We start from the raw sequence: 16,703 nt of genomic DNA, 5'->3' as shown, positions 1-16,703 counted from the left end.
TCCTCTTTGTTCATTAAAGGGGTTCCATATTTTCTACCAACTACGACTTAGTTCTCATTTTTGCATTTTCTGGTTTTTGTCCTGTGTGTGACTTGTTTCTTTGTAACTGAAAGAATCTTCAGACTTTCAATTCATTTTTAGAAATAGGCAGAATAAAATTATAAATAGATAGATAGGTAGATAGATAGATAGATAGATAGATAGATAGATAGATAGATGAATGTATGTTCTTTGTACTCCCTGTAGAAAGCTGGCCTGGTTTCACTTTGTGTTGAAGTCCCATTTGTGTTTTGGGTCATTATGCAACATTTGGTTCAACCAATTAAGTTTTTTCTTTCTAAGTATTTTTTTTCCATATCAGTATAGTCTTTTCTTGAGGCTCTAATATTGTTCCTTTGAGGAACATTCATCATTCCGGTGCTCTTTCATAGCTTAAATGTTCTTCTCCTGGGATCTTTGACAACTTTTCCAAGCCTAGCAATTTCAGTAAGTGCTTAATAACATGATTTAGGTTGCCTCTATATGAGAATCTACAGGATTCCCTTAGAGATTGCCAACACATAGTGTTTACCCTGTAGTTTCTTAACTCTGAAAAGCACACTTTTGTGACATTCTATCTAGTGTTATATTCTCTCACCTCCATTTAACTTCCTTGCAAAGGGAGTTAGGGTAAACTCAATAAAATATATGTTAGAGGCATTTGTATGTTAGTTGTGAGATCAGCAAAGTATAATTTAGCCTCTATAGTATATTTCAGTATCCCTCATGATTATATATTAGACTTACTTAATAACAGCAGTCTGTACCTGAAAGTAGTCTACAAAGATTATATACTTTCATTGTTTATTTACAGATATTTGTCAACTGTCATGTCAGATGGTTAGTTTCAAAACTCTTTAATGAGAATGACTCACAGCTTCTCTTGGTAATAATAATAACAACTAACACATGTAGTATTTATCATGTGCTAAGCACTGTTTTAAGTGTAAATACGCCCACATATTAATTCGCCTATGAAAATCCAATCAGAGAATCTCTGCCTTTTTTTTTCTTTTTTTCAGAGAGAGGGAGAAACATCATTGATCGGTTGCCTCCTGCACACGCCCCAACTGGTGATTGAACCTGCAACCTGGGTATGTGCCCTGACCAGGAATTGGACCTGCGACCCTTTGGTGCACGGGATGATGCTCCAACCAACTGAGACACACTGGCCAGGGCTCTCTCTGCCTTTTAACAAGAAAGTTTAATCTGCTTTTAAAATTTTTATTGTAATTACTAATACTTTTGGACTTATTTCTGCCATCTTAAGTTGTTTTCTATTTACTACACTTTCTTTGCCTGCCTTCTTCCCTTTTCTCACTTGCTATTGGGTCAGTCACATTTTTCTTTATTTCCTTTTATACCTCTTGTTTGCAAATATTTATTTAGCTTCTATTCCCTTTTATCCTTACCTGTCAACATACATCACCTAACAAAGGTTAAAGTTAATCATTGGTTTTGTCATCCCCTTGACCTTGGAACACCCTAACTCAAGTCTCCCTTCTTTGATCTTTCATGTCGTTGATTTTTCATTTCAGAGAGCCAGCGGAGTTTTAAGCACTTCAAGCCAGACTGCCCGAGTTTGGACCCTGACTCTGGCACACACTAGTGTAACCCTGGGTTAGTGTAATCTCTCTTATCTATAAAATGGGATAATAAGAGTACCTGTTTCATACAGTTGTTAAAAGGATTAAATGAGGTAATAGGTAAAGCATTTAGAATAGTGTCTGGTACATAGTAAGCATTTAATAAGTGGTAGGTACTGTGGTTGTCGTTATTCTCCATTGTCTTTAACTTCCCCTTCCATGCCCATTTTTAAACAGTTAGTGCATTTTAGGTACACTAACATGTTTCTTAGTTTCTTTTTTCATTGAGATATAACTAACATGCAGTACAATGAGCTTAAGTTTTCTATTTTAAGAGTTTTGACAAGTAATCTACTCTTTAATGAACACCCAAATAAGATCTAGAACATTTCCATTTCCCCCAGGTTTTCTTTGTCTCTTTTTATTCAGCTCCCTTCCCCACATCACCCCAACAGCCTCCACAACCACTGTCTGACTTTGTCACCATAGATTAGTTTTGCCTGTATTTCTATTACTTATAAATTAAGTCATGTAGTATGTACTCTTTTTTGCCTGCCTTTGACTTAACATAATATTTTAAAGAGTATCCATGTTGTTGCCTGTATCAGTGGTTCATTCTTTACTATAAGAAACCTTTGCACAGTTCTCCTAAGTAGTCATACCATTTACGCTTCCACCAACAATGTATAAGAGCTTTAGTCACTCCACGTTCTCACCAACTTTTGATGTTATCAGTCTTTCTGATTTTAATTTTTCTAGTGGATATGTTTAGCAATTTCTTTGCTTGCTACTTTTTTTTTTTCTTTCACATTATATCCCTTCTTTCTGATTCAATTTCTTTCTTACAGTAATTCTTTCAATGACAGTTTGTGAGTCTCTTATTTTTCTCTAAAGGTGATTTTATTTCAAACAGGATATAGCTACTTGGTTGGTTGTTATTTTCCTTAATAATTGTAAACTTATTCCATTTTCTTCTGACATCTGTTTTTATAAATGAGAAGTCTGTATCAGTCCAATTGTCATTCTCTTGTAAGTAATATCTTTTTTCTTGGATTTCTTACAATTTTTTCCCCGTGTTGTTGATATTTTGAAGTTTTAATTCTGAAGACTCATTGTCTTTAATTCTAGAAAATTCTCAGAAATTATATCTTCAAATTGCTTTTCCCACATGTTCTCTATTGTCTCCATCTGGAATACCTATTAGATACCTTCTTATTCTCTCTTCCATGTCCTTTAACCTCCCTTTCATATTTCTGTTTGTTTTTTAACTGCTACTTTCTGAGTAATTTTTTCAGACTTCTCTTCCTAATCACTAATTTTCTCTTTAGCTATATCTAACCTATTTAATTCATCAATGGGTGAATTTTGGTGATTTAATTTCTATTCCTATAAGTTTTTTTCACATGTGTCTATTTTTTCGTATTATCTTGTACTCTCATATGGCCTTCCTTTATTCTTCCTGTTCGTTAAAATGAACAATTTTAGCATTCTGTAATTTTTATGGTTTTCAATTCTTGGGGATGTTATTTGTGCTGTTTCCTGCATTTAAGGACTTTCCTTCTTGGTGATTCATTTCCTCATGTAACTTTTTATTTTTATTTTTTTACATTTTGGGGTGTTGTAGGAAGCCTCCTGTGTCTATCTGGGAAAGGCTTCTCTTATTTGATTTTTATTTCTCTCCCTCACCTCCAACCCCTCCTCCCTATAGGCACCCACTCTTATGTATTTGATAAAATGTCTTTGGCTACATATGTTTCTTTATGTACTTTATAGTATTGTTTTGATTGTGTATTTTTGACTTACGTAAATGGTGTTATGCTCTGGATCTCATTCTGGTTCTTATGTCTTCACTCAACACTGGGTATTTAAGATCTACCCGTGTTTTGGTCTGAATAGCTACTTGTTGCTTCTTTGTAACGCACTTACTATTCCATAATATACATCCTATACATTTATATTCTTTTAGTGATGGACATCTGAATTGCCTCTCATCTCCCTGCTATCACAAACAATCCCCCAATGATCTTTCTGGCCATGTTTCCTTAAGTGAGAATTTTTCTGGGATATATACCTAGAAGTATGATTCCTGGGTCATAAGGCATATACGCACAGAAAATTTAACTAAATATTACCAGAATATTTTTTCAGAGCAAGTATATCAATTTGTATACCCACCAGTGGTGCCCTAGATGCAAATCCATGTTCCACCACATGTTACTGTGAGACCTTGGAGAAACTACTCAACCTCTCTGGGCCTTAGTCTCCCCATCAGTAAAAGAGGATAATTACAGCATCTGCCTCATCAGGTTGTTAAGAGGATAAAATGAGTTAATATATACAAAGTATATAGAGCACTTCCTGAATATGATAAACATCAAAATAAATCGTAGATGCTATTATAACAACTACTGTTACTATAGTTATCAATTAAGTAAGCTTCTCCTTCTCTGAATTGCCTAGTTATATCATTTGCCCATTTCCCATCCTCCCTTGGATTTCAATTTTTTTCCCCAAAGACTTGCAGGAATTTCTTAAATATTCTAGATATTGATTCCTTGTTGCCTTTAAACTTTGTGAATATTATCTCCCAGTTCTGTTAATTATGTCTACAGAGTTCTTTGACAGAAACCTTTACTATCAATATAGTCAAATTTATCCTTTAGTCATTTTAATTTTTTTTATTTTTTTGGCTTTTTGGTTTAAAAATTTTCCCTAGCCCTGCTTCAAAGATACCCTCTAACATCTTCTGCTGTAGCCTTTATAGACTTACCTTTCACATTCATGTCTCCTCATACGGTTTATAACAGTGAACTCTTATTTCTATATTTCTTTTTCCCTGTGTGAGTCTGTGCCTAGGGTTATGAAAGTATTCCAGTTTTTTCCTGCTGCATGTCAAAGACCAGTTTTTATGTTAATTTCTGAGCTCAGGATTTCTGTAGGATGCAGGGTATAAATTTGGATTTTACACCTCTATGGCATAAGTCTACATTTTAGATTTCTTGCAGGTACCTTTTCCCCTACTCAAGGCCTGGATAATCAGCAACTTTCATCAGTGTTCACTGAGCCAGTGAGCAGAGATTTTTCAGACTGCATTTCAAGGAAGCATAGGTATTTGAGGCTCTTTGTGCAAGGGCCTCAGTTCCAACTCCCCCACCTTCTGCCTGCCCAAAGCTACATTTTCAGTCTCCAAGTGAGCATTAGTGCTTTCTCCTCCAAGCTCAGGACCTGTATTGGAGCTTGAAACCCCTGTGGGCCACCAATACCTTAACTCCCACTTACTGTTTTGGCTTTGATTTTGATGTCTCTTTCATTTTGGGTGCCTGAGGATTTCCCTTTTTTTTTTTTAGCTTGACTATATATTTTTAAAGCATTTTTGTTTTGTTTTATCCAGCATCTCTGTGGGAGAAAAGGTCCATTTACATCAGCTCAGTGTGCCATTTTGCCAAGTCTGTCTTTTAATTGGTATTCCTATTAATCTCAGTACAATTTCAGCTTTCAACATTGCCACCTTACATTCACTAAGTGGCCCTTGAAAACTTTCTGCATTCTCTTTTTATTGAAAATTTTTATTCAAATTTATAACCATGTTTTTAGTGTCTGTGTATTAGTAAATCACAAAATTCTGTTCAATTTTTTTTAACCTTGCGCAGTTGCTTATTCTGCTAAAATTATTCTATTTTCTCATCTAATGTAGTTGTTAACAAAATATGCAATAGCTCTGACCACAAGGTCCTGCAGTTAATGTTCAAAAGACCTCCCTTTGGATCACTGATATATCTTCTTATTTTTCAGTCTGATGAAAGATGTGGATACTCTCCCCAGAAAAGTGAACAAAATACAACATTTTAATTGTTTTAGTTTGCCCTAAAACTCATAATTCCAGTCACTTGTTTCTTATTAAAAAGAATGTTTAAAGACATCTAATGTATGTCCAATAAGTCTTTTGATTTACTATAATCCATAAGTCCTGTGTCTTCTCTTAGGGAAGAAAGTACATTATGCTGCTATAATTTGTCCTTTAGAAAAACCACATTGTTGCCTGTTTAGTAGTTTATGTTTTGTGCTATTTGGAAATGGAATTATTCTGATTTTTTCTCAGATATTAAAATAAGTCAATTTATAATTTTTTAGAACCATCTGCTTTTTTCTAAAGATAGCTCCTACTTTTGTCTGTTCTAAACCTTACAGGATCCTCACCCCCCCCTGTTTTCCACAAGTACCAGGAGATGCAGAGTCCAGTCCTGCTTTTACTGCTGCTATTATTGCAGCAAGTCGGTTATCTCCTTGGCCACAGTTTCTTTATCTGTTTTAAAAAAGTATGCATTTTTATAATACAGATATTAAGACATACTGTGCTGAAACAGTAGGGCTGGATGTTCTCAAAGATACTTTTGGAGTATACTAAAAAATTTTATGAATTTCATGCACGCCCCACAATGTTAGATACCATGGCGTATTAGATAGGGTTTGGGGTGATTAGAACTGAAAAATTTACATTCATTTTAGGAAACTTTTGTAAAGAAATGAACTATATTTTTTAGAGCAGTTTTAGGTTGACAGCAAAATTGAGAGGAAAGTATAGAGAGTTCCCATATAACCCTGTCCCCACACATACACAACCTTCCCTAAAATCTCACACCATGATGATATGATTGTTATAATCAGCAAACCTACATTGACACATCATTATCACCCAAAGTCCAAAGTTTTCATTAGGGTACAGTTTTTTGTTTTGTTTTTATTGATTTTTAGAGAGAGAGGAAGAGAAAGTGGGAGAGAGAGCGAAACATCATTGTGAGAGCGAAACATCAGTCGTCTGCCTCCTGCACGCCTCCTAAGGGGACAGAACTTGCAACCAGGGCATGTGCCTTTGCCAGGAATCTAACCAGCAACCTTTCTGTGCATGAGAGGACTACCAACCAACTGAGCCACACCAGCCAGGGCAGGGTGCAGTTTTGGTATTGTATATTTAATGGATTTTCGACAAACCTATGATACATGAATCCAGCATTGTAATACCATACAGAGTATTTTCACTGGAGGTGTGCATCTGGGGTTCTGAGGAGAGGTCTGAGGTGGAGATATAAATCTGAAAGTTGTCTGCATTTGGAGATTTCAGAGTTACGGAATCAGATGAGAGAAGATATGAGGTGAGATGACTGAGTCCTGGAGCACTCCAAACTTGAGAGGCCAAAGCAATGCAGAGGGCATCTGACCAAAAGAAACTGAGAAGGCTAGAGAGGCAGAAGAACCAGGGAGAGCAGGCGCCAGTAGGAAATGCATTTTAAGAGGGAGAGAATGACTTGTGCACAGTGTTGCAGATAGGTGGAATAAGATGAGGACATTGTGTTACAAGTCTCTGTTTATATATCTGTCTCCTTCAGTTGGCTGAGTACCTGTTGGGAGCGGGAACACATGCAGAGGTGTAGTTAGTTACAGCTTTGAAAGCAGTGAGACATGGGTGTGCCGGTTAATGGCTGCCTTCCCTTAGGCTGGCTCTCAGCCCCTTGCATTTGTAAAATGGGGGGGATATAGTATCTTTTCCATACCGTCATGAGGATTAACTGAGGTCATCCAGCTGAAGCACGAAGCATCGTCCTGTCCATGTAGTTAAACACATGACAGTTATCAGCATTATTAATTTTTGTACCTGGCACAGTGCCCCTCCATATTAAGCAGCACTTGTTGAATGAATGAGTGCCTTTTTGTTGGTTTGTTTTACTATTTCATTCATGGCATTTCCCTGTGTTTTGAAGTATTAACATGGCTTTTTTGGGGTTTCTCTAGGATCTAGTGCTGATCCTTACAAAGTGGATTCTGGAAGAAGAGAGGAGGAGAAGCCCTAGGGCAGAGCCAAGGCGATGGAGCTCCCCAACTATAGCCGGCAGCTGCTGCAACAGCTCTACACGCTGTGCAAGGAGCAGCAGTTCTGCGACTGCACCATTTCCATTGGAACCATTTACTTCAGGGCCCACAAACTTGTCCTGGCTGCAGCCAGCCTCCTGTTCAAAACCCTGCTGGACAACACAGACACCATCTCCATCGATGCGTCGGTGGTGAGCCCCGAGGAGTTCGCCCTCCTGTTAGAAATGATGTACACTGGCAAACTGCCCGTGGGCAAGCACAACTTCTCCAAAATCATCTCTTTAGCCGACAGCCTCCAGATGTTTGACGTGGCCGTTAGCTGTAAAAATCTGCTGACGAGCCTTGTAAATTGCTCTGTCCAGGGGCAGGTGGTGAGGGATGTCTCCGTGCCACCCTCAGAGTCACTCAGGAAGGAGGCAGAGAAGCCCGAAGTAGAAGTCCTTTCCTCAGAGGGTGCGGGAGATTCTCCCCGGGAGGGCTGCGCCCCCGCGAAAGCCCACGTGCAGGAAGCCATCCCCACGGTTGCACAGGAGATGAGCGTGGGCCCTTCCCCTGCCCGGGAGCTCCAGGGGGATGCAGGCGCCCCAGCGGAGACTCCTCACGCAGCTGAAGTTTGTCCTTCCTTCCCTGCCCTACGAGCCTTCAGCGATGCAAAGGAGGCGAGTGCAGAACCAGGTAATACTCGTGTCATAGTTGCTTTGTAATATGTTCCATCATCAGTTACTGGATTCAGTGATATTCATGAATTTTTTGTTTCATTGATAAATTTACCAAAGACCACTGTTAGGTAGGATGTCAAAATCCAATGTATCACTCCTACTGGGACATTCTTCTGGTAAAAGTGTCTGTGTTTGAGAGTGTGGGAAGTCTGAAGCTGAACTACAGAGCAGAAAAGCAACGTTGAAATAACAGTGCCATTTTGGATACTTACTCAATATTTCCAGGATGCGGGTGGCACAAAGGGGGAAGATGTTAGAGACACTGATTTCTATTTATTACTCATAACTGATGTCAATTATAAATGCAGTCTGTGACCTAAATCCTCAATAGCTTAAACTTTTAAAAATCATTTCAAATAATGAATCAATGATTTTTTATTTTGTTTTGTTTTACATTCAGAGTATGAGAAGAAACACTACCAGCTGAATTTTCTTCTAGAAAATGAGAATATCTTCTCAGACGCACTCTTGGTTACCCAGGATGTTTTAAAAAAACTAGAGGAATGTTCAGAAATTAAAGGTGTACAGAAGGAGGTAGGTACTATGAGTTTTACTTGCTAGTTTAGTGTTCTCAGGCTACCAGATTCATTTCCCAAATGGGGCAGAAATATGAAAAGGCAAAATCCCCCAGAGTCTCAATTTTTTTCAAACTTTTTTTTTTTTACATTTATTCCCTAAAGGGAAGTCTTGCAAAAAGTACTAGGCAAGATACTTTCAAAACAAAATTGTATTTTGATTACCAAGTGAATCCCAGCTTATAACCAATTTTGATTCTTACGTTATTACACCATCCCCTCTGATTAATCATGGATTAAACAAAACAACAACAAATATTTAGCACATGGTACAAAAAGGATGTAATATAAACTTACATAGTAAATTGCATCCAGTGTTTAGACTATAATGGCTCTTTTCAGATATCAAAACAATAACGGTGAACATTTATTGAACATTTACTGTGCTGTGTTTGGAACATATGTTATTTCATTTAATCCTCCCAGAAGTCATCGAGGTGGATACTATTTTGCTATTTTTTAGCCCTGTTTTATGGATGAGAAAACTGTCTCAAGGAGATGATGTAGACTGGCCAAGGTCACAGAGCCTGTAAGAATCTGAGCGGGAATTCAACCCTAAGCATTCTGACTCTGAGCTATTCCCTTACATGCTGAGCTAATACTGCCTCCCAACAGGGTGAAAATGATGTGTGTATATCGTGTGTGTAACTGTTTAGGAATGAACTGACAGGACACTGCCAAATGGTTGTCATGCTCTGTTGCTCAGCTGACCTTTTTTTCTTCAGTATCTCAGTGAGACACACCCCCACCTGTGGGCTCCCTCACTACCTAATTCCTCACGACCCTGCAGGATTGACTCCATGGCCACTTTGGAACTCCCCTTGCTTCCCTATCTCTCACCCCTCCGTTCCAAGAGGGGCTAGCAGAGCAAGAGGGCACTGCCCCGTAGGCTTCCTCATCTGATTGGCGGGGCAGTGTTGGGAGGTCTCCCATGTTGCTGTAGGCATTTAGTTTTTGTTAGTTACTATTAATCCAATAAATAAATGCCTTCTAATATTTAAATATATCCCTGATGCATAGCAAATCACTTTTATAAAAAACAAAGTCAAAGTCAAGTATTTATTTTAACCATGGTTAATCAACCATTGGCTGTAAATTGTTTTCTTAAGAGATAAGCTATTTACAAGACTGGGCTGACCCTGAGGACTCCTTAGGGAGCTTCAAGTTATAAATCCTTGGTATCCTGTGTACCAGTTGTACTGAAGGACATTATGGTTTTATGTATTTGCACTTGGATGTTCTCTTAACTGTTTAATCCATCATTTTTGTCACTAGTTTGTTACTGTGAGAGCTAGTCACACTTCTTTATTTTCTCTCTTAAGACTTCCACTCCACTTAAGTTTGGATACAGAGAGTGGCATCATTCCTTAGATCAGCAATACTGCAATCATAGTGACACCTCTGTACTGACTTGAACTGTCTTAATGCATTTTTCTTTTCTAACACTGGTGCCTAAAAGTATCTGGCACATAACAGGGGTTCAAAAATATTTAGAGACATGGATTCATTTAACATTTTTCCTCCAATTCCTGTCCTAATCTTCTGATGGCAAAAGCATTACTGGTACTTTGCAAGAACACTGAATCACTGTTGGTGATCATCATAGGCTTATGTTATTTCTTCCTCAGTTTTAGAGGTCAGAGTAAGCTCTACAAGCCATTTGGTGGCTGTATTTAAAACTGATTTGGTTATATTCCATAATAAATCTGCCCTCTGCATAATGAAAAAGAAAAAAGATACTTCAAGAACATAAGATTAAGAAAAATATATATAGTTAGGGAGGTACTGCTTTCTTAGGCCCTGCACGCCTCTCTCTTTTTACTTGCTTTTAGACAGCTTTATTGAGGTATGATTGACATATAGTAAACTGTGCATATTACTTAAAGTGTATAGTTTGATAAGTTTGAAACCTGAAACCATCACTACCATCAAGGTAGAGAACAGTCTGTCACTTCTTAAAGTTTCATTTCCCTTCGTAATCCTTCCTTCCTGCTCCTTCCACTTGCCCATGCCCAGGTAACACTGATTTGCTTTCTGCCTCTACAGATTAATTTGCATTTTCTAGAATATTATATAAAGGGAGTCATATAGCCTGTATTGTTATTGTCTGGCTCCTTTCGTTCAGCATAATTATTTTCAGGCTCCGTGTTCATTCCTTTTCACTGCTGAGCCATGTTCCATTGTATGAGTGTACAGTTAATCCAGCTCTACTAGCCTTGTGACCTTGAGCAACTTCATCTCTGTGAGCCGTAATTTCCTCATTTGTAAAATCGGAATGTTATCACCTGCATCACAGACTCATAGTGAAATTAAGACTATTTATATTAAACTCATACCAAAATTCCAGGCACATAAAAAGACTCAGTAGGTGGTGACTGCTGTTGTTTGTTGTATGGTAACACAGCCTTTTTAGACTTAGTTGACCTTGAAACCCCTTTTTCACCTGATGCCTTTTAATATTCTAGTGCTGTGGTCATTTGCTCCTCCTACATGAGATGGTTCGCTATTACTTTAGGCAGAATTTGTGAGTCATATTTTCAGATGGATGCCATTACCCTCTTGGCAGCAGCTTCCTAGACTGCAGGCGTAGTGTCCCGTACAAAGCCATTGGTCTCTGGAACAGTTGTTCAGTGTATATAAAAATCATCTTGGGTCTTGTGAAAATGTGCACCTCCAGACACATTTCCAGAGAGTTTGATTCCCAGGTGGTAACAGAACTTGGACATCTCCATCTTTAACACCTTCCCCATGGGCTGCTGTTTGGGGATCTCTGAACCACATTTTGAGAAGCACTGCCGGAAAATGAATGGCTCACAGAATTCTTAGTGTATGACAGCAGATGTCAGTGTCCCTGCTGACATCTCAGACTTTTGAGGGGTCACTGAATATCCACTTTTTCCAAGTGTTACTTTTTGCTTACCCCTTGATTCAGCAGATATTTACTGGCAACTGGTATGTGCCAGGCATTGAGCTGGTTGCTAGGAAAACAAACCTAAGACTGGATCCCTATCCTTTAGAATGTCCCAACAGCAAAGAAATCCTGCCATGTGTAATTTGGGGGGAAGTGTACACAGAAGTCACCAAACTGCAGGAATCACTGAAAGATGTCAGTGTTCAGGGTTTTTAAGAATGTTCTGCATCAGTCTGCATTTCGGTTACAATTGTAAAGGTGGTTTGGAGGTTTTATTTGTTGTTGTTTTCTGCTTACATATTTTTAGTTCCCAAAGAGCTTTCAGTACTTTTTTTTGTTGGGGTGGTTGTTATTTGGTTAATCATCATAACGTAACTTGAGATAGTTTAACCTTAAAAATAACCTATCCTTAGATGTGTCATTTTGAGACTTGATTTACAAGACTTGTGAGTGATGTTCTGGTTGAGATGGACCAGCCTGTTCCTTTTCTGAAAAACAGATACAGGGTGTGCAGCTGGCCTGGACTGAGTTTAGGGAGGACACCATGGACCAGTGTCCTGATTATTTTATTTCCAGAGATAAATGATGAAAGGTGGCAAAGCCATTCCTTGAGCAATGATTGTGGCAACATGAGAAGAGGCTGGGCTGCTTGAATTGTGTGAAACCAAAGCCAAAGCTGATTGCAGAGAAGTCTCTGGGGTGCTGGGATGGGGTGTGTCTTTTGCCTGTCTTTATTTCAGTGCAGTATCCCCCACCCATTAGAAAAGCAGGTACTGACCTAAGGCTTTCGCCTGAGCTTAGTAAAATCTTTATTTAAAGGCAAACTCAAGACATTTCTCCAGCATTTTACACTGGAACTTTTCATTGTCTCCTTTATTCCTAGCCACGCCCCTGCGTTAATTAATCATGTGTGTAGAAGAGCGAGCCTCTCACTGGAATGGGAGACAGCTTTCCTACTGTTGACTCCTTGCTGTTTGACCCGCTCTTCCCTGAAAGTTCTAGAACGACTCCCAGAGCCCAGGATATAGGAGCATTTTTTCCCCTTCAACTTTGTTTCAAAGACAAACAATCTCGTCTCCTCTGATCTAATGTTTTCAGTTGTGTCACCGCTTTGGAGGTTTGTCGAGAAATGCAGTCTGTGCTGTGTGGCCTGCATTCACTGACAGGGTAGGCCCTCTTGAGAAGTGAGTATGTGTAGGATTCATTTTTCAGGTCTATGAGAGATGACAAGTTGTTTTTCCAAACCTCCTCTGTGTTAATTATCAGGTGTAAGATATGCTGCCATAGATAGAAGGGCTAGTGGTTTTATGGCAAGGAAATTCCATTCAGTTAAACATTTATTAAGCACCTACTATGTACCACTCTCTACTAATCTTTGAGACCAAGAGGAATGCTACAGGTTTTAGAGGTACCACTACACCGTGTTCAAAGGGATGCTGATTCTAGTAAGTCCAGTAGAACCCAGTGTAAATGCATTTAGTTACACTCAAAATCTGGGAGATGGGACTGGGTAAAAAGGGTGCCAGGTCAGTGGAATGAGCTCAGTGTTTCTTCCAGGCTACTTTGCTCACTTGCCGTATGACCCTGGGCAGTCACTTCACCTCTCTGACTCTCGTTTACCAGTCACAGTAATGCTGCCTAGGACTGACATGCAGGGTTCAGTAGGTGGTGCGTGTGCACAGAGCCTGGGGTGGTGTTGAGCTGTTGGGTCTATATCATTACTGCTCTTAGCACTTAGGGGAGGCATGAGCAGACAACAATGTACTGTAGCCCAAACAAATCTGAGGGCACTAGGCAAACAGTTGGGGAGAAATAAGTAAGTCCAACGAAAAGACCTGAATATAAGGGAAAGATTAAATGCTTTTTCACATATAATAGAGGGAAAGGAAACGGTCTCATCTTTAAATATTTTACTCAGATAAAATGCTTTGATTACACATGTGACTATGAATTGCTATGAATTTATTGAGGTACCTTTAACTCTAAGAATCAAAGTTCCAAATGTATGATTAAAGAACAAAACTCTGTTTTGGTTCATGTCTTAGAGTTCTTTACATGGTAGCAATCAATGAACCCCCGCCTGTAGCAGTACACTATTTTTAGGCAGATACGCTATTTCAGAAAGGAGCTCTCTCCACTGTGGCGCCCCAGGCAGTGCGGGAGCTGGTGGAGTGCCAGTTATGAACGCTGGCTCTGGTACAGGTCCCCAGTAGGTTCTGGAAGAAAGAGCCGAGAGCAGGGCCATCCAGGCAACTGACGGCTCCCTCTTGGCCCTCATCAGCCCACCACTCCTTCTCTTCCCAGATGGTCACCCTCGTGTCACTGCTGAGCAATGAAGTTAACAAATGTTTTCATTTCACTGCTGAGTAGTTCTGCAGAGGAGGAGACAGCAGCAAGGATGAGCAGCACATCAGATGCCACATTGAGGAGGCGCCTCTTCCAGTGGCTCAGACAATGCCAGACAGATTGGATGCTGAGAAAGGTGGATTCGGGATATTCAGAAGGCTTTGGCGCACAGAGCTGGCCAAGTATAGAATGAGATAACTGTGTGCTGTCTAATTATGACAAGCTAGAGAAAGAAAGGAAAGAAAGGGAAAATAAAGAGAAAGAAACATGTACCAAGGGCATTAGCAGTGAGCGAGCCTCTGTTAGTTACCTAGTGCTGTGTAACAAAGTACTCTCAAGTTTAGCAGCTTAAAAGAACAAACGTTATTACCTCACAGTTTCTGTGGGTCAGGAAGGCAGGCCTAGCTTAGCTGAGTCCCTGGCTCAGGGTCTCTCACAGGGTTGCCCTCAAGGTGTCAGCCAAGGCTGCAGACATCTCAGGGCTCAGCTGGGAGAGTGACTCTTTCCAAGCTCACTCACGTGACTATTGGCAGAATTCAGAAGACCCACTTCCAAGTTCACTCCCAGACTGTTGGCCAGAGACCTTAGCTTCTTGCCTCTCTGTAGGCAGCTTACAGCACTGCAGTTGGCATTAGAGCAAAGACAGACACATAGGTGAGGTGGAAGTCACAACGACCTGATCGCAGAAGTGGCACCCCATTACCTTTGCCATATTACCTTCCTTAGTTATTAGGTGCAGCCCAAGGCATGAGTACCTGGAGGCAGGAATATTGAGAACCATTGTAGAGGCTGCCAACCTCGGGTCCCTACTGCTGTCAGGGAAAAGGTCTTCTACAGATATTGTAGGCCAGCTAACGACAACATGGAGGGTGGAATAAGTGTGATTATAGGGGATTAAGAATTCAATTGGTGTCTTTATCTTATTTATTATTTTTAAAATAGAGACAAGATAGGTTCATGGTAGTTACTTCAGTAAAATCTTAATGTGGATTATTAAACTGTGTTTTATCTAAGTTTACTTTGGAGATGACCAAGAAACAAAGGGACCTTTGTATTTTTAAATTTGCTTTATACAGTCATTCTGCAATCAAGAAACAAGCTAAAGCAAAACCAAGAAATACAAAGTCTTAACTCATTTATAATTCCTATTTATTTGAGAGGGAGAGAGACAAAATCTCTCTAAACAAAAATTTCAAAACATATAATTCCTACCAGAATTGATAACTATCTAGCTGAACTTTGCAAGTATAGATCTTGATGAGATCCTGTCATGGTGTGTGTGTGTGTGTATAGAAAACCTTAACTTTGCTTTCCAAAGACCCTTGTGAGAAAACTGTTTTATGGTATCGACAGTAAAAAACATCAAAGGTAGGTTGTAGTTTTGCTGAGTAGAAATGTAAAGACTATATAAGACTGTGCACATGAAATTACTTTTTGGTTACTTTCAAAAAATTCCTTATTGCTAAAATAGAAGTGTTAATCCCACCTTCCAATTGGCCTTCCTTCCATTTGTGTGAGAGCTGCTCTATCAGATCAAAGAAAGAAAAGATAATTTTGTTTCTTTTATCACTGGAGTTGTTGATATTTTTTGTACTCTAGGTTTAGAAGAGTCAAGATGGTGTTTTTTTTTCAGACACGTGGTGCTGAGATCTCTAGGCAGAAACTATGTGGCTCTAGATTTAAACACAAAGCTCAGTATTAAAGAGCAGTTTTTCAGGGTATCTGCATAAAAGTGATAGTTGAGAGCTTTTCAAAAGGGAAAGAATTAAGAGAGAAAAAATGAAGAGTGGAGACCAGTCCTGAGTTATGGTTATAGATTTGGAAGAACCAGCGAGGAAGGCCAAAAAGGAGTGGTCAGAAAGGACGTATCTGCATGTGTCAGTATGAAGCTAGAGGAGAATGTTATACAGAGGCAGGAGCAATGCCAAATGCCACAGAAAGGTCAGGTAGGTGGGAATGGGATTGCTAAGGCCCTACTTGCCAAATCCAAGGAGCATGGGGTTCTTATGTCTGGCTAATCTCTCTTTCTGGTGCTTACTTGTGTTCTGCAGACCATAATGGGATGTCTCTTGGGTGCAGAAGGACGTTCAGCATTCCAGAGAATCCTGGATAAAGTAAGAGACCAGAGCCTGGATGTTCAGACTGTCGTGTCCCTGTTGAGGCTGCACCAAGATTCTCATCCTGCAGTAAAGACAGCACTGTCAGGCGGAAAGCCAGGGGATGTGGGAGCGGTGCGGCCAAAAGGTAGGAGAAACCCATCCACCTGAGTCACTGAGTTTTATTCTGGGCAGATGCTCTGAAGTTTGCTCCAGTGATTCATTTCTTCCGTGGCCTAGTTATTAAGTGATTTTCACATAAGTTGTACATGTAACTCCAGAAGCCACGTGTTAAATTTATACAAGCTTAATTTGTGTCTCCATTTCTGTCCCCTAGTGTGTTAAACTGGTCTGACGCCTTGAGGCTGGAGAATACCATCAGTGTCCTGCCCTTCAGAAAGCCAAATGTCCCCCTCAGTGTTTTGAGCTGGGGTGAACTGGTTCGCTGACAGCACTTTTAAAGGCTGTGGTTTCTCTCATTTGGGTTCGGTACAAAGCAGTGGCCTTGCCAACCAGAAGTTAACCTCTGGCTGGCTCTGCAGCTTTGTGTTTCGACAGATAAATGA

General features: G+C 39.7%; 1 protein-coding gene across 2 annotated transcripts in view; it reads left to right on the top strand.

Moving 5' to 3' along the window:
* Window positions 1–1,574: 1,574 nt before the first annotated feature.
* Window positions 1,575–16,703, top strand: part of ZBTB40 (zinc finger and BTB domain containing 40) — a 38,911-nt gene continuing 23,782 nt past the window's right edge. For both annotated transcript variants that reach the window (XM_081145647.1, XM_081145646.1), the window contains exons 1-4: window positions 1,575–1,659; window positions 7,413–8,165; window positions 8,610–8,743; window positions 16,093–16,285. In XM_081145647.1, coding sequence (XP_081001773.1) covers window positions 7,487–8,165; window positions 8,610–8,743; window positions 16,093–16,285 — 1,006 coding nt within the window. In that variant the 5' untranslated portion in view covers window positions 1,575–1,659; window positions 7,413–7,486. The remainder of the gene's footprint in view (window positions 1,660–7,412; window positions 8,166–8,609; window positions 8,744–16,092; window positions 16,286–16,703) is intronic.

The sequence above is a fragment of the Miniopterus schreibersii genome, assembly GCF_964146895.1.
Source record: "Miniopterus schreibersii genome assembly, chromosome: 8".
Classification (NCBI taxonomy): Eukaryota; Metazoa; Chordata; class Mammalia; order Chiroptera; family Miniopteridae; genus Miniopterus; species Miniopterus schreibersii.
Note: the sequence above shows the minus strand (reverse complement) of the source record. Positions and strands in the feature narration are given on the sequence as shown.